Source organism: Nyctereutes procyonoides, unplaced genomic scaffold (assembly GCF_905146905.1).
Source record: "Nyctereutes procyonoides isolate TBG_1078 unplaced genomic scaffold, NYPRO_anot_genome, whole genome shotgun sequence".
NCBI classification, from domain to species: domain Eukaryota; kingdom Metazoa; phylum Chordata; class Mammalia; order Carnivora; family Canidae; genus Nyctereutes; species Nyctereutes procyonoides.
Window position 1 is genome coordinate 1,910,861 of NW_026575132.1, and position 20,373 is coordinate 1,931,233.

General features: G+C 39.8%; 1 protein-coding gene across 7 annotated transcripts in view; it reads left to right on the top strand.

The window, feature by feature from the left end:
* MYO1B (myosin IB) overlaps positions 1-20,373 on the top strand; it is a 172,870-nt gene that overhangs the window by 117,882 nt on the left and 34,615 nt on the right. For all 7 annotated transcript variants that reach the window (XM_055344996.1, XM_055344997.1, XM_055345000.1 and 4 more), the window contains 8 exons: positions 641-739; positions 1,841-1,944; positions 3,574-3,721; positions 3,997-4,115; positions 9,388-9,474; positions 10,098-10,163; positions 18,109-18,213; positions 19,942-20,004. In XM_055344996.1, the coding sequence (XP_055200971.1) occupies positions 641-739; positions 1,841-1,944; positions 3,574-3,721; positions 3,997-4,115; positions 9,388-9,474; positions 10,098-10,163; positions 18,109-18,213; positions 19,942-20,004 (791 nt within the window). The remainder of the gene's footprint in view (positions 1-640; positions 740-1,840; positions 1,945-3,573; positions 3,722-3,996; positions 4,116-9,387; positions 9,475-10,097; positions 10,164-18,108; positions 18,214-19,941; positions 20,005-20,373) is intronic.

Consider the following 20,373-nt stretch of genomic DNA (forward strand, 5'->3'; position numbering starts at 1 on the left):
AATCACCTTTCATTCTCTTAAGACTTTGAAATATAAAGAAAATCTGCTTCCTTTATCCCAGGTAGCAGAGTGTGTGGATATGATGAGGTAGGGTTTGCATTTGGGTCAGACAGCCTGATTTCAAATCCTACGTAAACCTTGGGCTCTTTTTTTCATCTGTTGAATAATGCTTGATAGAATGGCCGTGAGGATTGAATGAGATAATGACTATAAAGCACTTAGCGCATAATAAGATCTCAGAAACATTAACTTTATAATTATTAAGCGGATTCATAACTGAATGGCTGAGATTTGTAATGCTGTGTTTTGAAGAACTTAATGTCATCACATATTACATAGAACCCAAAGCACCTTCATATAAACCGTATTGTCTTTCATCAGCTCGTCAAATGTTATTGTTGAACTTATTTTGCATATTCACTATTGTTTGCCGAGAACCTGGTTTGTTTAATCTGGTGATTTTAGTTAGAGCCAGGGTTCTTCCTGAAGGGGAGAACTGAAAATGTAGCTTCTATCATTATTTATTTCAGTAACACAAAACAGACAATGAAAAAGGGAGAGGGGTGGCAGAGAAGAACCAGGGTGGATTTGCAAGCAGAATTAACCATATGCCATGATTTGACTCTTCTCTCTTCTTTAGATCTTTTAGAGAAGTCTCGAGTTGTTAAGCAGCCAAGAGGTGAAAGGAACTTCCACGTGTTCTATCAGCTGCTCTCCGGTGCCTCTGAAGAGCTCCTAAGTAAGTCCCTGTTTCTTAAAATTCTTGCATGACTGTGGGTGAGGTGAAGAACATGGTATGTTTGCTTCTGTCATCGGCCCCAGCATCTGCTTGCTGCATGTACCTCACCAGATGCTGTGCACAGGTCTCAGATGGCTAACTCAGAGAGCCAGTTAAATAGTAGAGGGATCAGGGGGAGAGAACCATAAATCTAAACAATCAAATGGAAGAAAATAGTTGTTCCACTCAGGAAGAGGAAATCAGCAGGGAGCAGTAAGGAGAACAATTATTACAAAAAAAAAAAAAAAAAGAATTGCTCAGGGAAGATTAAACATAGTGGGAAAACATTTGTAATTGATACAAGAGTTAAAAATCTGACCTTCGGCTATTTTAAGGAATTAATCCAAGTCCACCAGGATAGTATCCAATAAGCTAATAGTGAAGTGATGAAAGTTTTGAGCAAATAGTCCAAATTAGAACTATGGAAAGCAAATGACATTTGGGCAAGAATTATCCTAATAATCCTCAAGTGTCACAGAAACAGCACTGAAGTGTGCGCTATACACATTATCAGCAAAAGTCATTAAAAAGGACAGAGCTAGCAGAGGGGAGCAGGCCCCGGTCTGCGTAGGGCTTGTGGGTGTCCTTCCTTCCAAGTGAGGACCCCTTCGTGGGGACTAATTGGCCATCCGGAATAAGTCATACGATGATAAGAGCCCAGGTGCACCATTTTTGGGAATACATCCCAATGAAGTAATTCGAAAGAATCCAAAGAATGTTTTGCATGAAGACCTTTATCACCGTCCTGCCGTCCAGAGGCATAGGAATCCATCGCAGACGTCCTTTGCTATAACGAAATGGTACCTTGAAGATGTTTTATCTTACAAAAATACGGAAGGGGCCTTACTACAAATAAATGTGAAAATGCAGTTGGAAATATGTACAACAGTAGTAAAGGTAGATTTTGTGAAGAATGCTATTAATATTTCGGTATCGATTTTTGTTCTGTTGCCTAAGTACCTAAGACGAAAGTCCTTTTATCTGGAGGTTTTAAGGAATGAGATGTTAAAGATGGTTAGATTTATTGAAGTAACTTACCAACTTGTGTGCGTGATTCAATAGATAAGCTTACACTGGAGCGGGATTTCAGCAGATATAACTACCTGAGTTTGGACTCGGCCAAAGTTAATGGAGTGGACGACGCAGCCAATTTCAGAACTGTTAGGGTAAGCGAGATACAGTCCTTCCATTACTCTCTAAAATGTGTCGCCCATTTGGAATTGGTAACAATTCTGAGTTTTCTGAGGTATAACCATGCTCCCTTAGGCTTTGGAATTACACAAGAACTTACTGTATTCTTATTAAAATCATACAATATTGTGAAGGCCTGCGCTTAACTAGAGTATGTGATTTTACTACTTATCAAAAGGAGCTTTCTTTATTAGATTACCCGGACTCTTCTAATGCTGCATATAAATCAAATATTTTCATGGCCATCGTTTAGTAGTTCATTTCCAACTATGAAAACTGTCGTAGGAAAGCACTGAATCAATAGTGTTTTTGAGACGAAAAGTCATGTTTTTATATTTTTTTTCCAAAAATCATTTGTAAACCAGAATGATTGGCATTTCACATTCATTAGAAGATAAATTATTTTCAATCAGGGCCTGTACCCTGGGGCGTGATCCTGGAGACCCGGGATCGAGTCCCACGTCGGGCTCCCTGCATGGAGCCTGCTTTTCCCTCTGCCTGTGTCTCTCCCCCCCGCCCCCCATGCCTCTATGAATAAATAAATAAAATCTTTTAAAAAAATTATTTTAAACCATATCCTAACTTCTGTGTTTATGTGGCACTTTGAAAATTACTCCTGGTAGGACATGATATAATAATCACTGTGCTTTACTTCCAAATGGGACAGCTGTGATGGTCAGGAGGTGGGAGCAGGTCAAATGAGCTGAAACGGGACCGGCATCAGTTCATCTTCAAGGCTGAGTGAAAATGACATGGGGTTCTTTTCCTGCTTTCTCTACTATTGTATATGTTTGAAATTTTCTGTACAAAAAGCTTACATTATTCTCATTGTTAGGTAGTGGAGTCACAACCAAATACAACAAAAAAGCTGGGCTATTCTCAAAAAAGGAAGTATTTCCTTGAGTATGTAATTTGTTAAAACTCTGTAAACATCCGCCTATGGAAGCCTTTTGCTTTTCGGACGTGATTTAAGAGTTGGGTTCAAGTCCAGTTCTGTAGTGCTTTGCCTCACAAATCATTGGCACTCAATAAAATTTATGACTAACGCAGTGTTCCTTGTTCCCTGTAATGCCTTGAGCTAGGCACTTCACCTTGTCCACCTTCACCAGTTTTTCTCAGGTAAAATAAGCGAGGCGGTTTTCATGTAGGAGGTTATAAAAAAGCCTTTTGTTTGGTTTTCTTTCTAGCATCAGAACCCAGTATAAAAAAGATAGATATGCACGCACATATTCACACACACACGCACACACTGAGTTACTGCAGAGGAAGTGGGTTAGAAGTCAAGGTTCAGCTCTTAGCCTCCTCTTCCACCCTCTTCCTCTTCCTTTGCACCCCTGCACCCTCTTGCCATAGCATGCAAAGTGCCCTGGGGGGATCCTTGAATCACCCCTTGAGACCACCGAACAAGTTAGAGCCCCACACTGGTACTACACCTGGTCTGTTAATAGGTTTGCCTTTTGGGGAGCTTGTTCTCAGACACTTTGTCTTTACATTTTTTTTTTCAGAAACAAATGTGTTATGTGATTTAGTTAAAAAATAATAATAATAAAAGAATGGCAGAAAGAAAACAGCTGCTTTTCTCGCCCCCCCCCCCAACCCCCCAGAATGCCATGCAGATTGTGGGTTTTATGGATGATGAAGCCGAGTCTGTCTTGGAAGTGGTGGCAGCGGTGTTGAAACTGGGGAACATCGAGTTCAAGCCCGAATCTCGAGTGAATGGTTTAGATGAAAGCAAAATCAAAGATAAAAATGGTAAGTCAGTGGAGAGTCAGCCTTGTTTATTAGCAAACTTGCTTTGAACTTCTGCCCAATTTTTAATCTAGAAAGTAAAACTTTTGCTTTTCATTGTTTTGAAAACATGTCCAATGAAACTGAACAGAAACATAATTATAGCTGAGTTTTAAGTCTCTCGAGTTATACATTTTATGCTGTTTGATTTGAATGTGATTCCGAGAGAACACTGAGAGCCTTGGCAATGATTTTTAGCAGCACATAGGCAGTCACTCTTTGTGTCCATCCCCCAACAGAGTTAAAAGAAATCTGTGAGTTGACCGGCATTGATCAGTCTGTTCTAGAACGAGCCTTCAGTTTCCGAACCGTTGAGGCCAAGCAGGAGAAGGTTTCAACTACACTGAATGTGGCTCAGGTGGGTGGAACGTAATGTCCAGAAGTGAGTTTTTTTTAAAAAGTCTGTGATATTTTTATGTAAGTAGAAACAAAAATTGTATTTTGTAGGCTGTTCTATTAACTGTCATACTTCTGCAGGCATCATTCTGGGCAGCAAACTAAACAAATCACCACCCCTGCCCTCGTGAAGCTTGACATTTTGCAGGGGGAGGAGTCAGACAATAGCCAGTAGAGCTAGTAAATAAATAAATTTATATAGCAAGCTAGCAGCAGACAAAAAGAAAAACCAGAGCAGCATAAGGGAGACCCATGGTGCTGGGGCAGGGAAGTCCGGGCTGAGTGAGTTGGGAAGTGACACCAGTGGCCTGACCTGCTGTGTATTTCAGAGGGTCATTCTGGCTGCAGTGTGGGGAGCAGAGTGTAGGAGAAGAAGGGTACAAGCAAGGTGTCTCAGTTTGGGCTACTATAACAGAAAGCCATCATCGGGTGGCTTAAACAAATAAACCAAAACCCCGTTTATTCCTCATAGTTCTGGAGGCTAGAAGGCTGAGATCAGGGAGCCAGCATGGTCGCGTTCTTGGTGAGGGCCACCTTCCTAGTTGATGGACGGCCACCTTCTTCACAAGAGCGAGGGGTAGGGGAGGGGAGGAGTGCATGCTGGTGTCCTCATCTCCTCATCCCCTTATAAGGAACACTGATTCCATCCTGGAAACTCTACCCTCATGACCTCATCTAACATCTAAACCTAACTATCTCTTAAAGGCCCCACCTCCAAGGATCATCACATTGGGGATTTGGGCGTCAACATACGGAATTGGGGTGGGGTGGAGGGACAACATGTACATTCAGTTCATGGCTCTGGGGAGCTGCAAGGAACTGTGAATTAACCTAGAAATGAGGGTGGTTTAATCAGGGGATAGCAGTGGAGTGAGCAGCAGTATGGGGGTATTTTGAAGGTAGAGGTAACAAGAAGTGCTGCTGACCTGATACGTGGTATGAGAGAAAGAGAAGGTTCAGGATGACTCCCAACAGTTTCCACCCAGGCAACTGGAAAGCTAGGATTGCCTTTCACCCATTTGGAGAACATAGTGGGAGAAGCTTGGCCTCCCTGCCTTCCTTATTCTATCTTGTCCATCTGAAGCCAATGAAGTCTTTCTGAGACACATGTCGGAGATGCTTATTTCTTCCCTCTGTTGGTTCAAGTTAAATGGATGAATGGATGGATGCGAGGGTGGATGTTATACCAAGGCAGCTTCTGGAGCCTGTTGCGGTATAAACCCTTTGTTCTGCGGCTCAGACATTGTCCCATTGGTCAGTGCTGATCTGGGCTGGAATTAAATGATTAATTTGGGACTGTTCCCACAGAGCCCTACTTGATTCTCCCCCCACGGTCCAGCCGTATTTTCCTCCTCTCTGTAAGTGGCCTCAAGCATCTGTAAGATAGTGGGTGGACTTATTCTTTCCCCTCCCTGCTCCGAACTAGACCCAAGGATGCCTGGTGTTGATTTCTCATTTTAGGCAAGCTGTTCTGACTATGGAAAATACTATAACGTGGTGTACATGCAAATTTTCTAGCTATAACCGTTGTGTGTCCTTCTTCCTACATTACTACTTCTGCTGTCCTGTCTGTCCAGGTCAACCTTACAAATGCAAAGTCAGATAGTGAGATACTGAGTCATTGAGCCTGCTCAGCATAGGCCCCCAGGTAGACCGCTCTCAGGGGCATAAGGGATGACGGGAGACGGGAAAGATGGTTTCCGAGCCAGTCTTGAAGGGTTTAGATGTCTAAAGAATGGGCAAAAGTGCATTTCAAAAAGAAAACAATGAGAAAAGCCAGGTTTGGAGTCCACATCCGGGGGAGGGTTGGTTGAGCTCAGCTGTAGCTTTAGACTTGTGACTTGGGTTCAGAGCAACGCAGCTGGAAAGGTGAAGTATGGAGGCAGTTCTCAGACTTGAGCGTCCGTCAGTACCCCCTGGAGGGTTTGCAAACCCGGGTTGCGGGTTGCGGGCTGTGCCCCTGGGGCGTTGGATTCAGTAGTGTGGGGAGACCGAGGGAAGAATCTGCATTGTCTGACAAGCTCGGTGGAGCTGCTGCTGCTGGTCCAGGAACCACATTTTGAGAACCGCTGTATTGAATGAAGGTTACATGGAGTTGAGACGTTCTCAATAGCTGGAGTGGGGATCGTGAAGTATATGCTGCTGCAAAGAGAAAATGCCTGCTGTTTCAGAAGGCCCTTTAGGAATATCCACATTTTTGTATATAGATATTCCATATATACACATATGTGGATATTTCGTGGTGTTTTCATTGTGTGTTTTACTCTTGCCTTTTAATCATCGTCTACGGAAACCAGGTCCAGGTGCCTCCTACTTTTTATTAGCTTGAGTCACCTTGCATCACTGGGTTAAAGTTTTCCACATTCCTTTTACCTTTGGCGTAAAAGAATTTGACTTGAGGTCCTTGATCTTTCAGCTCCTTATTCAAGGTTTATTATTTTTTTAACGTAGGGTTTAGGTTTCAACCGGTCTTCTTGCCTAAAAGTTTTGATTCCAGTGAGAAGTAATTTGTTTTATTAACATTTTCCTCATAGCTTCAGTTCTTGGGCGCCATTATCACCTTTATCACCGCATTCCTCATCTTCCCCAAGGCGCGTAGATCTTTCCTCAGATACACTGATGAAGAGTGAAATGATAGAAACTCAAGACCAGAGTTGTCATTCAGCTTCCACGGGCCTCAGGCTAATCTGACCCTACACAGTTGATCTCAATTTATTCCCTGCTAAGTTCTCTAAATAAGAGAACTTTTTTTTTTTTTTTTTACCATCCTTATATTTACCCCATGTCTTTGCTCTTACTTATCCTTTACTCATAGGCCCTGGCTAATTCTTCCTGCTTGTCTGAATGTTCTATCTAATTACACTTCATCCAGGAAGGCTTCCTGGATTGTAGCAGGCCCCCTCTTCTCCCTTCTCTGAATTCCTTTTTTTTTTTTTCCTCTCCTTGGGCACTTGCTCTCTGATTGATTCATTCATACTGGTTTGATCTCCGCCACTCCACCTTAAGCTACTACAGGATGGGCCCAAGGGCCATACATCTGTGTATCGCCTTTACCTGGGCCACAGACCAGTACTGGTCACCTCTGAAGCACATTCCACTTGGGATTTTTCTCCATGGGCTTCACGCAGCTGCAGAAATGCAGTCTTTTCATATTGGCCTTAGAATTGGAGATGGTGAATCTATGCACTCAGTGTCTTCCTTATTTCTACACACCTTGTTAGTGCTCCTTAAGTGAGAATAAACATTTTTTCCTCTGTCTTGGATGGGGACATTCTGGGAGGATGTTACTGTGGAAATTAGGTGACATGAATCAGACTCGAGAAGTCAGGGCTGGCAGATTGACAGCTCCTGGGGCCAGATACAGCTCAATATCTTATTTGATGAAAGGGTAGTTTTGTTGTTATTGTTTTGTTTCATTTTGTTTGCTTGCTTTTTAAATTTTGAATTTTACTGCCTTTAATGTGGAATGCATCTTTGAACCCCTGCAGATCCTACTACTTCCCATTCATTTCTATCATGCCATCCCTGGAAGCACTTGAGCTTGAAACTTCTGGAATAAATATTTGTTTGAAGGAAGCAAAAAAGATGAATATGTTGGCTGTGAATACATTTTAAAAAATATAAAGCAGTGCCAGGATAAGTTGTCACTATTAGTTCAGTTGCATATGGAAATGGTGGCTTGTTGGAAGCAGATAGAACACAACTAAAAACACCAGATGCCATTATGATGACATTCTGTTTACAAATAGGTATTTTGAGATTATGTGGTTTTTTGAGGTAACTGGAAATTAAAAGAAGAAAGGGGAAAGGATTAAGGAAGAATTCTATAGGCTCATGAGTGGGAAAGGAAGAGGATATTTCAGAAGTCATATAATATCATTACATGTATAGACTATGATGTACCAGGCGCTGTTCTAGGCACTTGTGTGGCCTATTTTTAAAAAATAAAACCTAGAAGAAAGGAGAGTAAAGATGTTCATCTAAATCTAAGCTTATTTCTCTGTTTCAGCATTTACATGCATTTTCTGCAGTGGGATCATTAAAAATCACCCTTCAAGACAGCATTGTGCAGTTGGGTTCTATTTGTTTGCCAACTTCCAGGTGGATTTTCTAGCCACTCTAGCTGGAGTGGCTGCCTGACACTTAGGGAGAAAGGTTTGGGATTAGCATGTGTCAGATGTGAAGTGTCAGAGGAAGAGAAAAGGTACTCTAAAGCTTCAGTATGTTGTCAGCGAGGTGATTGTTATTAAAGTTGTTACACTTCATTTAGAAAGAAACATGGAAAAAAACTTTCCTTATCATCTAATTCTTTATAAAACAAAAATGTAATGGTTTACTTTAATAGAAATGCCCAAATTTCTACTTATAAGCAGTGCAATGCACGTATGTGGTCAGTGTCTTAAAAACAGCAACAGTGTATTGCGACACTAATAGTTACGGAATTTTTTTTTCTTTTTTTAAAGAAGATTTTATTTTTATTTATTCATGAGAGACACAGAGAGAGAGGCAGAGACACAGGCAGAGGGAGAGGCAGGCTCCCTGCAGGGAGCCCCATGCAGGACTCGATCCTGGGACTCTGGGATCACAACCTGAGTGAAAGGCTGTCACTCAACCACTGAGCCACCCAGGTGTCCCCATTACAAAATTTTTTTTTTTAAATGTTCAGAAGGTTGAATGAAGGAAACGGTTTTTAGATCACATCAGTCAGAATCATTTCAATGTTTTTTCCTTTGAGTTTCCTATGTGTTAGGGTTACAAGGATATAGTCTTCATAAAAAATATACAGTTTTTTATTTTCACAAAACCTAAGCATTTTCCATTTTATTACCTAGTTTTTGTGATCTTTCTGTGACAACTATAACTTCCCTTTGAGTGGGCATTCATTTATTTATCTTACTGTTCCCCTGTTGTTGGACTTCTAATTGCTTCTCATTTCCTCTGTTCTGTGATACTGAGATGGATATCTTTATGGAGAAAGTGTTTGCAATATTTAGAATTAGTTTCCTGGGATGCAAAAAAATATAATAATTGGGTATAAATAGTTTGCACAGTTCTCTTAACAGTTTGACTGTTCATCCAGCATATAATGAAGACTGGCTCTGAGAAGAAATTGGAAATAAAAGAGCTTTAAGTATTTAAAAAATATCTTTATTATTTTATTGAAATTAAGCATTATGACAATAGTGTGTGCTGAGTTTTTCTTCCTTTCTTTCTTTCTTTTTTTTTTTTAATAGGCATATTATGCCCGTGATGCTCTGGCTAAAAACCTCTACAGCAGATTGTTTTCATGGCTGGTAAATCGAATCAATGAAAGCATTAAGGTACTGACTCTCTTTAACCAGATAAATCAGTTGTAATAAATGCTATTCAGAGTATAAACATTAAGTTAAAGATATTTTAATTTTATAATCAGGTAACTGATTACCGCTTACAAAGATTGTTCCTTGAAAAGAATTGTCCTTGCATATGTTGAAATTTGTCAGGATTCTATTTATTTTGTTTTGCCATGTATTTTATAAGAAATCTCACAGTGCTCTGCTGGTCTTTGAGTTACTCTGAGAGCATTCCAGGTCTTAGTTGTGTGCACTTGGCTGAAAAGGTCACTTGACCTCTCTAGCTGCTGATGTATTCTTCAGTAAAATGAGCATATTGGATGGAGTAGTATGATTTTGAAAGGCCTTACCTATATCGTAACATTCAGTGATCTTTTATTATATTTAAGCATCACTACTACTATCTTTAAATGAATCATCTATTATTAAAATTTCTGGAAGATTCCATGCCAACTTTCTACCTCATACATTCTTAAAAACAAAACTTAGTTATAGTTATTCTTGTAGTGTGAAATGCAATTAACTTATAATATAGGTCGATATTCCTTAGTATGCTTTTAGTGTTATATTTCAGGCTTAAATTAACCCATCAATTTTAAACTTTTTTTAAGGCGCAGACCAAAGTGAGAAAGAAGGTCATGGGTGTTTTGGACATTTATGGCTTTGAAATTTTTGAGGTAAGCTTTTTTGTAGGGTTTGTTTTTCTTAATGCAGAGCAGTTGGAAATTAAATTGTATATTCTATAGACAACATTTAATATAATTAATATAGCTCTGAATCTACAAAGAAACCTTTGTGTAGATGTAACAAAGTGTGTGTGTGTGTGTGTGTGTGTGTGTGTGTACACGTGTATTGAGTGCTGAGAACAAGAATTTTGGAGACAGTGCTGTCAAAGGAAGAACTTCCGATATCAGTATGAGAATTTTGTAATTGCAAATTCAGAATTCTCACTGTGAAATTTCCAACAAGGTGCATGAACACTGTGCTCGTTCATTCATTTGTAAGAAAGTGAAGCGAGATGGTGCCATGAGAAAGCCCTGAGCCCATGAGCTGGATGCTGGCCGCTGCCTGGCTGGAGCTGGTCACTTCATCCCTGTTGGACTCAGGCAAAGAGGGTCTGGATTGGGTGATGTTTGGGTCTCAAAGAACTGTGATCTTTCATTATGAGTTCTGTTGCAAAGGTTGAAAGAATTTTTGTGAGAGTTCATAATGAAATTTTTAAAAAGACTCCATGCTTATTACAGATTAAATATTTAAACATTATATACTTATATTAGAATTTCCTATTTATCCTCTTGCTAACTTTGACATTTAGAAGCTATTTTAAGGACTTTTTTTTTCCTCTCCCCCCATTTTAAGGACCTTTTAAAGCACTTTCTCTTACTTTTAGGAGTGGTATTTTAGTTTGGTTCAGGAAAATTACAGGTAGATCAGGCTCTTCCTTTCTTTATTCTCCCCATAAGTAATGATTTGTGAATTCCTTTAAATAACCAGGCCATACCCAGAATGACCACCCAAAGCTTTCATGTGTTCCAAATTATCAGGTTCACAGAATAGAAAAAAACATCAGCCCATTCCCTGCAGCTAAGCCAGGCCTTTCTAGCAAACGTCTTTTTCTTACAACATTTATTCCTGTGATAGTGCCTTCTCCCTGCTTGATGACAGTCCGTATTCCATAGCCAGTGGTAAATAACTATTGAGACCTAACAGTATGTAAGCACTGTGCTAAGCGGTACATATATTACCTGATTTAATTTTCACAAAAACTTCATGAAATCACTGCAGTGATTCCTATTTTACAGTTGAGGAGGTGAGGCTCTGAAGGTCAAGTAGCTATCCCAAGGTTACATGGCTACTAAAGGGCAGACTCATGGGCACCTGGGTGGCTCAGTAGTTAAGCATCTGCCTTTGGCTCAAGTCATTATCCCGGGTCCAGGGATCGAGTCCTGCGTCGGGCTCCCTGCAGGGAGCCTGCTTCTCCCTCTGCCTGTGTCTCTGCCTCTCTCTGTGTGTCTCTCACAAATTAAAAAAAAATTTAAAAAATTAAATAAAGAGCAGACTCAGGACCTAAAGCCCTAGGCCTCCTGAATAAATAATAAACGATTTACTATAGGGCACTTTTCTCCCCAAACTCACAGGGTCCCCAGTACCTGGAAGTAAGGAAAAAACCCAAATGTGATAAGTTTCTTTTTCCCTGTATTTCTGTGCTGTTGTCATCCTTCCATACTGGCCAACATGAGGAGCCCCCCTCTAGGTCTTTAGTGTACTGGTGGCCGAGTGTGGGACACCTGTGCTGCAGACTGGCTGCTGTCCCCTGTCCTGCCCCTCAAAAACTGCTCTTTAGCATAATGTCTGCTTCTATTGGTACCCTGTTAGCAGACTTTGCAAAGGAAAGCTTCTGGTGTCTTGGTAATAGGGAAGAATTTGAGGCCTGTGAGTTAGGAGAATTGCTTGGATATACTCAGAACTATCTTTGAGTGAAAACATTTTTTCTTAAGAATGCCCCCAACCAGAACTTTCAACCAAGGCCAAATCTAACCAGTCGTGTCTATAGCAGATCCTATGATGCCCCCTAAAATCATGAGAAATGAATTCGCCTTCTCCAGTATAGGCTTTGATTTTTTTTTCCAGTTCCTTGAGAGAATTAAGATTTGTCTTTCATTATAACTAATTGTTCTCTCCATGTTCTTGTCTAAACCTTCTGATTAATCTTCCAAACATCTTGATTTTTAATAATCTGTTTATTTTATAATTAAATTTCCTCAGGGGAAATCAGAATAGAGATTTGGTTGCACACTTTTAGATACTTTTACCTGCTTTTTGATACGGAATTAGAGAGGCTTTTGTTTTGTTTTGTTTTTTTGATGTATTCACATGCACACTGCACATGCCATCCTCCATTTTTCTGGATTCTCCGCAAAATTAGAACACATGGAAACATCAGGAAGCCCATAATATTTTACATGAGGGAACCAGATAATTAATGACTTAAGAGTACCACAAGCTGAAGTACAACCTCAAGGTCTGACTTAGTATTCAGAATCCTCATCAATGCACAAATGAAAATTTCTATAGTATCGTCTATCCAAGTGAAGGTAAACTGATGGAGTAGAGAGAAAACTTTACCTTTGTTCTTCCATGAAACTTGGCTGCAGGAATTAAGGGTTTTGCCTTAAAGAATAACCTGGGCATCACTTTAAAAATTGGATAATAAAAGTTCAAGAAAAACATTTTTTTAATGTTTCTAATTCAGCCTCATGACCCCCCCATTGCCAGTTCCCATGAAAACGTGTTTCAGCTGAGCTGACGGAAACCTTTCACTCATTTCGGTCCGTCTCTAAATGGAAGAGGGAAACTGATGCATTAAACCATGGGATGATGACACATGGATTTGACTGCAAAGCATTCCAGGGCCAGCTGTGTGAATAGTCCTGCCTTGCTGGCCGCATGTGATCGGATGTCTGTTTGGAAAACAGATTAGTGAAACACTGATACCAAAACTAAGAGGAAGTGAGTTAAAAGTCCTAGAGAAGAAAAATCTAACTATAAATCCTCATTTAACAGGAGTCCAGTTTTGCCAAGGGAGACAGTTATATAATGCAGACATTCCCAGGTCCACACAATTAAGTTTGGATGTTCTTAGAACTGATCTCTGAGAAACATTTATAGCATCACCGTAAAATAACAAATGAAAAAATTAAATTCAAAACTAAGTTGAGCCATCTAAATTGATTCAGCTTTTTTCTAAGTGCTTACCTGAGAAGTACTAAAAATGGCAGGTGGTTTACTGGGAAAATCTAACCCGTTGTTAGTGTGCTGAGGACCAAAGCAGAACGGCAGGCTGGATATTTCACTTTTCATACAATTTAGTTTCATAAGGCAAAGGACTAGTTTTTTTGAATCAGGCACCCTTTATTCATCTTGCCCTTATGGCCCTCATGGAAAGTGACCCATATACAGTAGGAATATGATAGGCTGGATGCAATAATTGTTCTAAATAAAATAACCTACTAGGCGATCAAGACCCCATGTAGCCTGTAAGTCTGTCTCGTGATTATGAGATTTCTTTTCCAAATTGTTTTTAAACGGAAATTGATTCCGGTTGTAGGCAATACCTTCTGTCCCAGCTGTTTTCTTTTAATTCTGTTCTTCATGTGCTAGAAAACTTGAAGAGGAAGGAGTGTTTTTAACGTACATTTTAGAATGGGAATGATGAGAAATAATATGGTTCATGATATGTATCTGTACATCGTTACTCTTTTTAACTATTTAAATCAAAGCTCATTTTAAATTATTTAAGAAGAGCACTATAAAGCGATTTTTCTTTAAATTTACCGTATTTGAATATGTACTGGGAAGAAAAATGTCATGCATTAAAAGAGTGCAAGATTTAAATATCCACCTCTCTTAAAGAGCATAAGGTATCATTAGCCTCCCCTACTGCTGAGAAAATACAGATAAATTAGGGACAGGCTAGTATTTTTGACCCATCTTTCAAAATCCTTCCAGGTGGAAAGTTCGTAGTTGATACTTAAAGAGTACAAACTAGTTGTCAACCTCACTGGGAGTATGGTTTTCTGTTTCTTTGATGTTGACAAGATGGACTCAAACTCAGAACTTCTGGAAAGAAGCCCTAGATTTTGAAGGTTTGGTATATTACATACTTCTAAACCTATTAAGTTCTTCCCACCCCATTCTACACTTGGTGGATACAGTGTAAAACTGCATAGAACCTGGACACCTTGCTGTGTACCTTTTTTCCCTGGAACAGTCTGGTGGGGGTGGGGATGGTTCTTGGCTTCCTGCAAGGAGATTATAGGATGGAAAATTCTAGATACACTTGTTCGAAAATGTTCCCCAAGGTTTTAGCTTTATCCCTCAGCCTTTAGGGATAAATGTGAGTTAGACAATAGAGACACATTCCATGTATGGGACTTGGGTAGAACACTGGAGAGAGAGTGGGGGCATGAGTCATTCAAGCTCCTGCCCACTTCCTCCTTAGGAGACTGATTCATGAGACTGACACGTGGGAGACAGCGCCCAGCTCAGGGATAGCTGGCTACCCACAGTTCTTGACTCAGAAGTATCCAAATATCAAATTGCTTTGGGGACTTTAATTCATATGATAGCTCCTAGACCCGGTTCAGCTGCTTTCTAAAAGGGAGAATGTCCCAGTTGGAAACCCCAGTGATACTTAGTGCCTGCGTACACAAAGGCGTATTCTGGACCCAATGCAAGTTGCCTCTATACGAACTGTTACCAGGCTATTCCTTCATTTTTCACGATTGTAAGTTTTTGTATGTTATTTTTAATGATTTGTGAAGTCCCGTTTCCCAAAACATGAGGACGATGTCAACAAGTTAAACGTAGATCATGAGAAATGGGATTGCCTTCATTTTTGGCAATAAGTGATTGCTCTGGCGATTCATAACAGGTTTTACAACCTGTAAGGTGTGTTTGCAGTAGATGCTGAGATAGTTCTGAGGGGAGGCAAGTGGTTTCTGCCTTGAGGATTGTGCTATTCGCTTTTGTTGTTGTTCTTTAGAAGCAGGATGAGGTAGGAGAGACCAGTTTTTTCTTATGCCATCTCCAGAATGCTCTCTCCTTACCACATTGTTGATCTTTCGAAGTGGAGACCTAGCAGGGACAGCATGGGGTGTGTTGCTGTGCTGAGAAAGAGGAGGGGCCCTTGGATCTTGCTGGATCTCTTCGCTCTTTCCCTGACCTGCCAATTGCCTCTGTCTCTGACTCTTTGGGGGGGATGTGTCATACATACACATTTTATTTCTCCTGATAATTTTGAATTAGAAGCATTAGACCTCAAAGCCTTGGGACCTTGAGCAAGTTATATGCGGTATTATTTGAGTCCGACTGTTTTTGTCCTGTGTAGCTCACACCTAGCAGAACCGCAGTTCAGACACCACGTGACCACATGTAGGTATTGGGGGGGCTGTTTTTTGAACTGATTGGACATGTGTCTTGATTTCAAGTTTTGGGCTAATCAGAAACATAGTCTAAATGGTAAAATCAAGTCCGTCATTTGTGCCAATGAATAACTATCAATAAGTGTTTACTTTTAGAAGTTTATTGCAAATGAAGAACTGACTGCATTTTGTGTAATCTGTCCCTTTTTGCACCAGAATGCAGTAAGTATGAACTGTTTGCGGTGACAACTTGTTGCATGCCCCTGTGTTAATGGCTTCTCCAACTGTGTGGATTTTGCAGTAAATGGCCATCGATTAACTGTGTGCGGATATGAAATAGAGGATTCATACAGGAATTTTTAAATCTTGAGGATAAACCTAGTTTAGTTCTAACTTAATCGTTAAATTGTGTTGCAATTGTGAAGCTTTGCCTCTGATTTCTAACCTGCTTGTTTGTATTTCATGGTCCTGTTGCAAAGCGTACCTCCAACTGTTCATAGCCGTGAAACATGTGTAAGGACACTAGTTATTCTCCTCCTGTTTCTCCTCATTAGTTACCATTTGAAGATTTAGCATAATTTCATTTAAATACTTCCATGACCATAGACTTATTAAATGACAGAACGGATTTTAACCATTCAATAAACCATTAAAACTTTTCTTTATTATAAACAAAACAAAACTTTTGTTTATAATTTTGTTTATTAGTTTTCAATCTGGGGTAGTAGTATTATTATATAAGGATATATTTTACCAAACAAAGAAACCCAGACTTCCTCGTAGAGAAATGGCCTTATCCTGATCATAATCATAATAAGGTGCCTGGACCAGATTGACGTCAGCTTCTAATCAAAATTGTTAAGCTCCAAAGATTGGAGCACATTGGCTTTTAAAACTTCATGTGAAAATGAGTACTGGGGATGCCCTTTGTGTCTAAGACCGAGTTTGTTCAAAGTATTGAAAGTAAATGTATTCCCTTTAGGAAAAACCTTCATGATTAAAAAACAAAAAAACAAAAACCTCTTCTCCTTGACCAGACTTGACATTAAAAGATTAGCCAGTGATCATGTGTAGGTGTCATTTATGGTTTAGTGTTAAAAATTCTCCCTGATAATGAGTTTATCACTGGTGATAGGAAACCATTAACTGGCTTCCAGGAAAGAATGTAGTCAGCTGCTGCATCATAAGTCTCATTTTAAAATTTGTCTTATGGGGACGCCCGGGTGGCTCAGCGGTTGAGCGTCTGCCCTTGGCTCAGGTCGTGACCCCGGGGTCCTGGGATCGAGTTTCACATCGGGCTCCCTGCAGGGAGCCTGCTTCTCCCTCTACCTGAGTCTCTGTCTCTCTCTGTGTCTCTCATAAATAAATAAATAAATAAATAAATAAATAAATAAATAAATAAATAAATAAAATTTGTCCTACGTAGGAGCAAAGTTGATTTTGAAAGTTCAACTTTTGAAAAGCTCTATGACTTTTTTGCTTTCGTCATTTACAGAGAGGTTTGAGGGCCCGGGGCTCTGTGTATTCCCAAGAAGTGGCGAGTTTCGGTTTCACGCTGGGACACTTGTATTACGTATTAATATCGTAATATTAATATTATTATTAGGCCAGGACTAGCCACCTCAGTATGAGAGGAGTCAGATTTGTCAATGGTGGGGTCGTACTGTCCCTCGCTCCCATGGCCATTGTCTCCTCTCTGCAAAGGCAGATGGTAGAGGTGAAAATAACACGTCTCACTATCAGATCTACGTCTCCTTGGCTGGCGTGGTTCTTAGAGGTGAAGTGTATCCATTCCACAGACGTGCATTTCGTGCCCTCAGTATACGTGGCAATACATTAAACCTTGTAGATTGTCTGGGGCTGACTTAGGCTTGGATCTTCCACCAGAGTTCATAATATGAAAGAGAGGCCTCTGACAACCATGCGAGAGATAAATACTGGAGCCTTCTGAGAAGAGAGTTTCTTGCTTGGGAAATGATTTTGATGTGCTGATTCCCTTGAGCCTCTTTTTTAGGCACTTAGCTCATTCATTCATCAAGTACATATGAAGAACTTTCTAGATGCAAAGGGCTGTGCAAGGCATGGGCTTCCCTTGGTGAACAAAGAGACACTTGGTCAGCCCTTGCCCATCTAGTGGGACAGACAGGGCTGAAACCAAGTCACCACTCATGTATATGCCCACACATGTACACACAGCGTGGTTTTTAGGAAGTGCTGGTATCTAAGAGTCAGAATGAGGGAGTTGACCATGGATGGGGGAACAAGAGGTCAGGTCAAGAAGACTTTCTGGAGCTGCAGAGTTTCACCCGATGAATGGCCGACTGAGAACTTGGGTGACTAGAGATTATAAATCTCACGGTTTCTTTTCTGATCCTTTAGGGGAACCTTTTTATTTTTTATTTTGTTTTACCATGTGTGCGGTGCTCTTCCGTCAGCTAAAAAACTTCATCTTTCAAAATACTGTATAACTTGTGTACACTTCATTCATCCACTTGACTCATGAGCCATTTCTCAAGTGCCTGCAGTGTGCAAGCTCTGTGTGCTGGGCCTCGGTGTCCCAGGAGCCGTGCTGGGCCACAATTAAATCTGCGAGACAGTGTGTGACGTGTTTCTTGTGGTTTGAGATGTTGGAGCGCCACTGCTGCGGGAGAGCCAATGGCTTGGTTTTATAAGGCTGTCTTCATTTTTTTCCATGTAGGACAACAGCTTTGAGCAGTTCATTATTAATTATTGTAATGAAAAGCTACAGCAAATCTTCATTGAACTTACCCTCAAAGAAGAGCAAGAGGAATATATACGGGAGGTAATGTTGAAATGTATTTTTTTAAGGGCTCATTTTTTACTCATCATACAAATTGTGGATTCACAAGTCTATATAAATGTGATCCTAAAATCAAATTTATCTAAGTTTTGCCATATTGTGTCTTTTTAAAAGTTGTTTGTTATGACATCTAAGCTTACTGGGAGTATTTTCGCTGTTCTGCTGCTAGTGCCTAGAACAGTGCCTGGCACATCGTAGGGGCTCAGTAAATATCAGTTGACTGGCTTGATCCTTAGTGGATTGTAATGCAATGATGTAAAATAACAGTTTGTTAAAAAAAAAAAAAAACCTGAAGGGCAGCTGGGTGGCTCAGTTAGTTGAGCATCAGTACTACTCTCTATGAATTTGAAAATATTTTGAGACTTTGTTCAATCTTGAAAGGCATTGATTTTTCTAAAATTTTATAATGAAAACAGGTAATTAATATTTGCTGAGTGTTTACTGTCTTGCCAGGTATTGTACTAGTGCTATGTATGGATTATCTCAATATAATTTGAAAATAATCAGAAGTGATGTTTACAAAGTTTCATACTTAATTGTAAAGCCATGTGTGGTTTTCAGCCTTTCATTTTTTGAATAATGTTTTTGAACTATAAAATTATTTCAAACAAAAGGAATTATTATATTTAATTTTTCTATTTGCTTTGTATTTTAATAATGGTATTACCTATTTTTCTTCATTTTCTGTAGTGTTACTGTAAATCATTAAGGACACATTAAGAATCCTTTTTTTTTTTCCTCAGTACAGAATTTTCCTTTTTTTTCTTTTCCTTTTTTTTCAGTACAGATTTTTCTAATGTGATTGTTAACCCCAGAGTCTTTGTAAAATAACCCATGTACTCAAAAGCTAAATCATAAATATTTCATCTTTTTTTTAGAATGATCGTCATGCCTTAGAAACATTTTATCCTGGCTGGCACCTTTTTTAATGTAAACATCCTAAGAGCCAGATTCATTCTCTTCCTGTCTTCACATCATAAAGAGATTGCCCGAACTTTGATCTATAATTTAAAACAGTTTGTACAGATTGTTTGAACACGTCTAAGAATATATAGGATGATCCCCAGCTTGCTGTATGAGTTAAATTTCTTCCTCTTAGAAGAAAAATGGATGTTTACACTTATAGGCAAAGAGTAAGCAGATCCAGAGATGACATTTAGCCTCCCAGATTCGGCTTTGTAACGATTTTTGTGTCTTATGTTGAAAATACTCTGTCTTAGCAGTGCATATTTTTACATTTGAAGTAGTCAACTGCCCTACAACAGAGGATTGACTCTAAAATTAATTTTTTCCTTGTGATTACAAATTAAGAACAGAAAAATGTGGGCCTTAGATTCCTGGGATCAAGTTCTGACTTATTTCCTTATAAACATTGTAAATATACACAAAGTAATATTGACCCAAGGGCCTGTTGAGTAAATGTTTGGCGCAGAGCCAATGAAGTGCATGGGAAATTGCCACAGACGGGAGAGTGGAATGGGAGGCAGTCTCTAAAGGGCGTTCACTTTGGTCACATCGTGTCAGTGGTGACTCCCGAAGTCAAGAAAGTTTTGGGAACCGGAAGATGGCATTGGCAGCACTGATTTTTTATAAAAAAAAATACACTCAGAGGGGAAGTGAAACATAGCAAGATGGCACAGTCGTCATTGATAGATGGTTGCGTGTGGCATAGTCATGAGGAATCTGACTTTGTTCTCTTTTGTTTCTCAGGGCATAGAATGGACACACATTGACTATTTCAATAATGCTATCATTTGTGACCTAATAGAAAATGTGAGTATTAGGTACAATTTCCTAAAAAATTTCTTAGTAATCATTCACTCCTTACCAGTCATTCACTCCTGCCTTCTTTGTTAAGCGTTAGCATTTTCACTCCTTTGACACTTTTCTTTAGAGAACTGCAGAGTTCTGGAGACACTATATTATAGCCATAGGTTCTTGAACACACACATAGACAGCTGGACATTGTGACACTTGGCTAGGGTTTTCTATGCTCATCCTGCGGCCGTATCGCAGAGCCCATTCATGATGTTGAGATGTCATGCCCTTAGCCACACCATTCCTGCTGTGTGCTGGGAGCCCAGGTCTAGTCCACAGCTCCTGGGAATATGAGACCTGGTCAGAGGAGGCTCAGAAACAAGG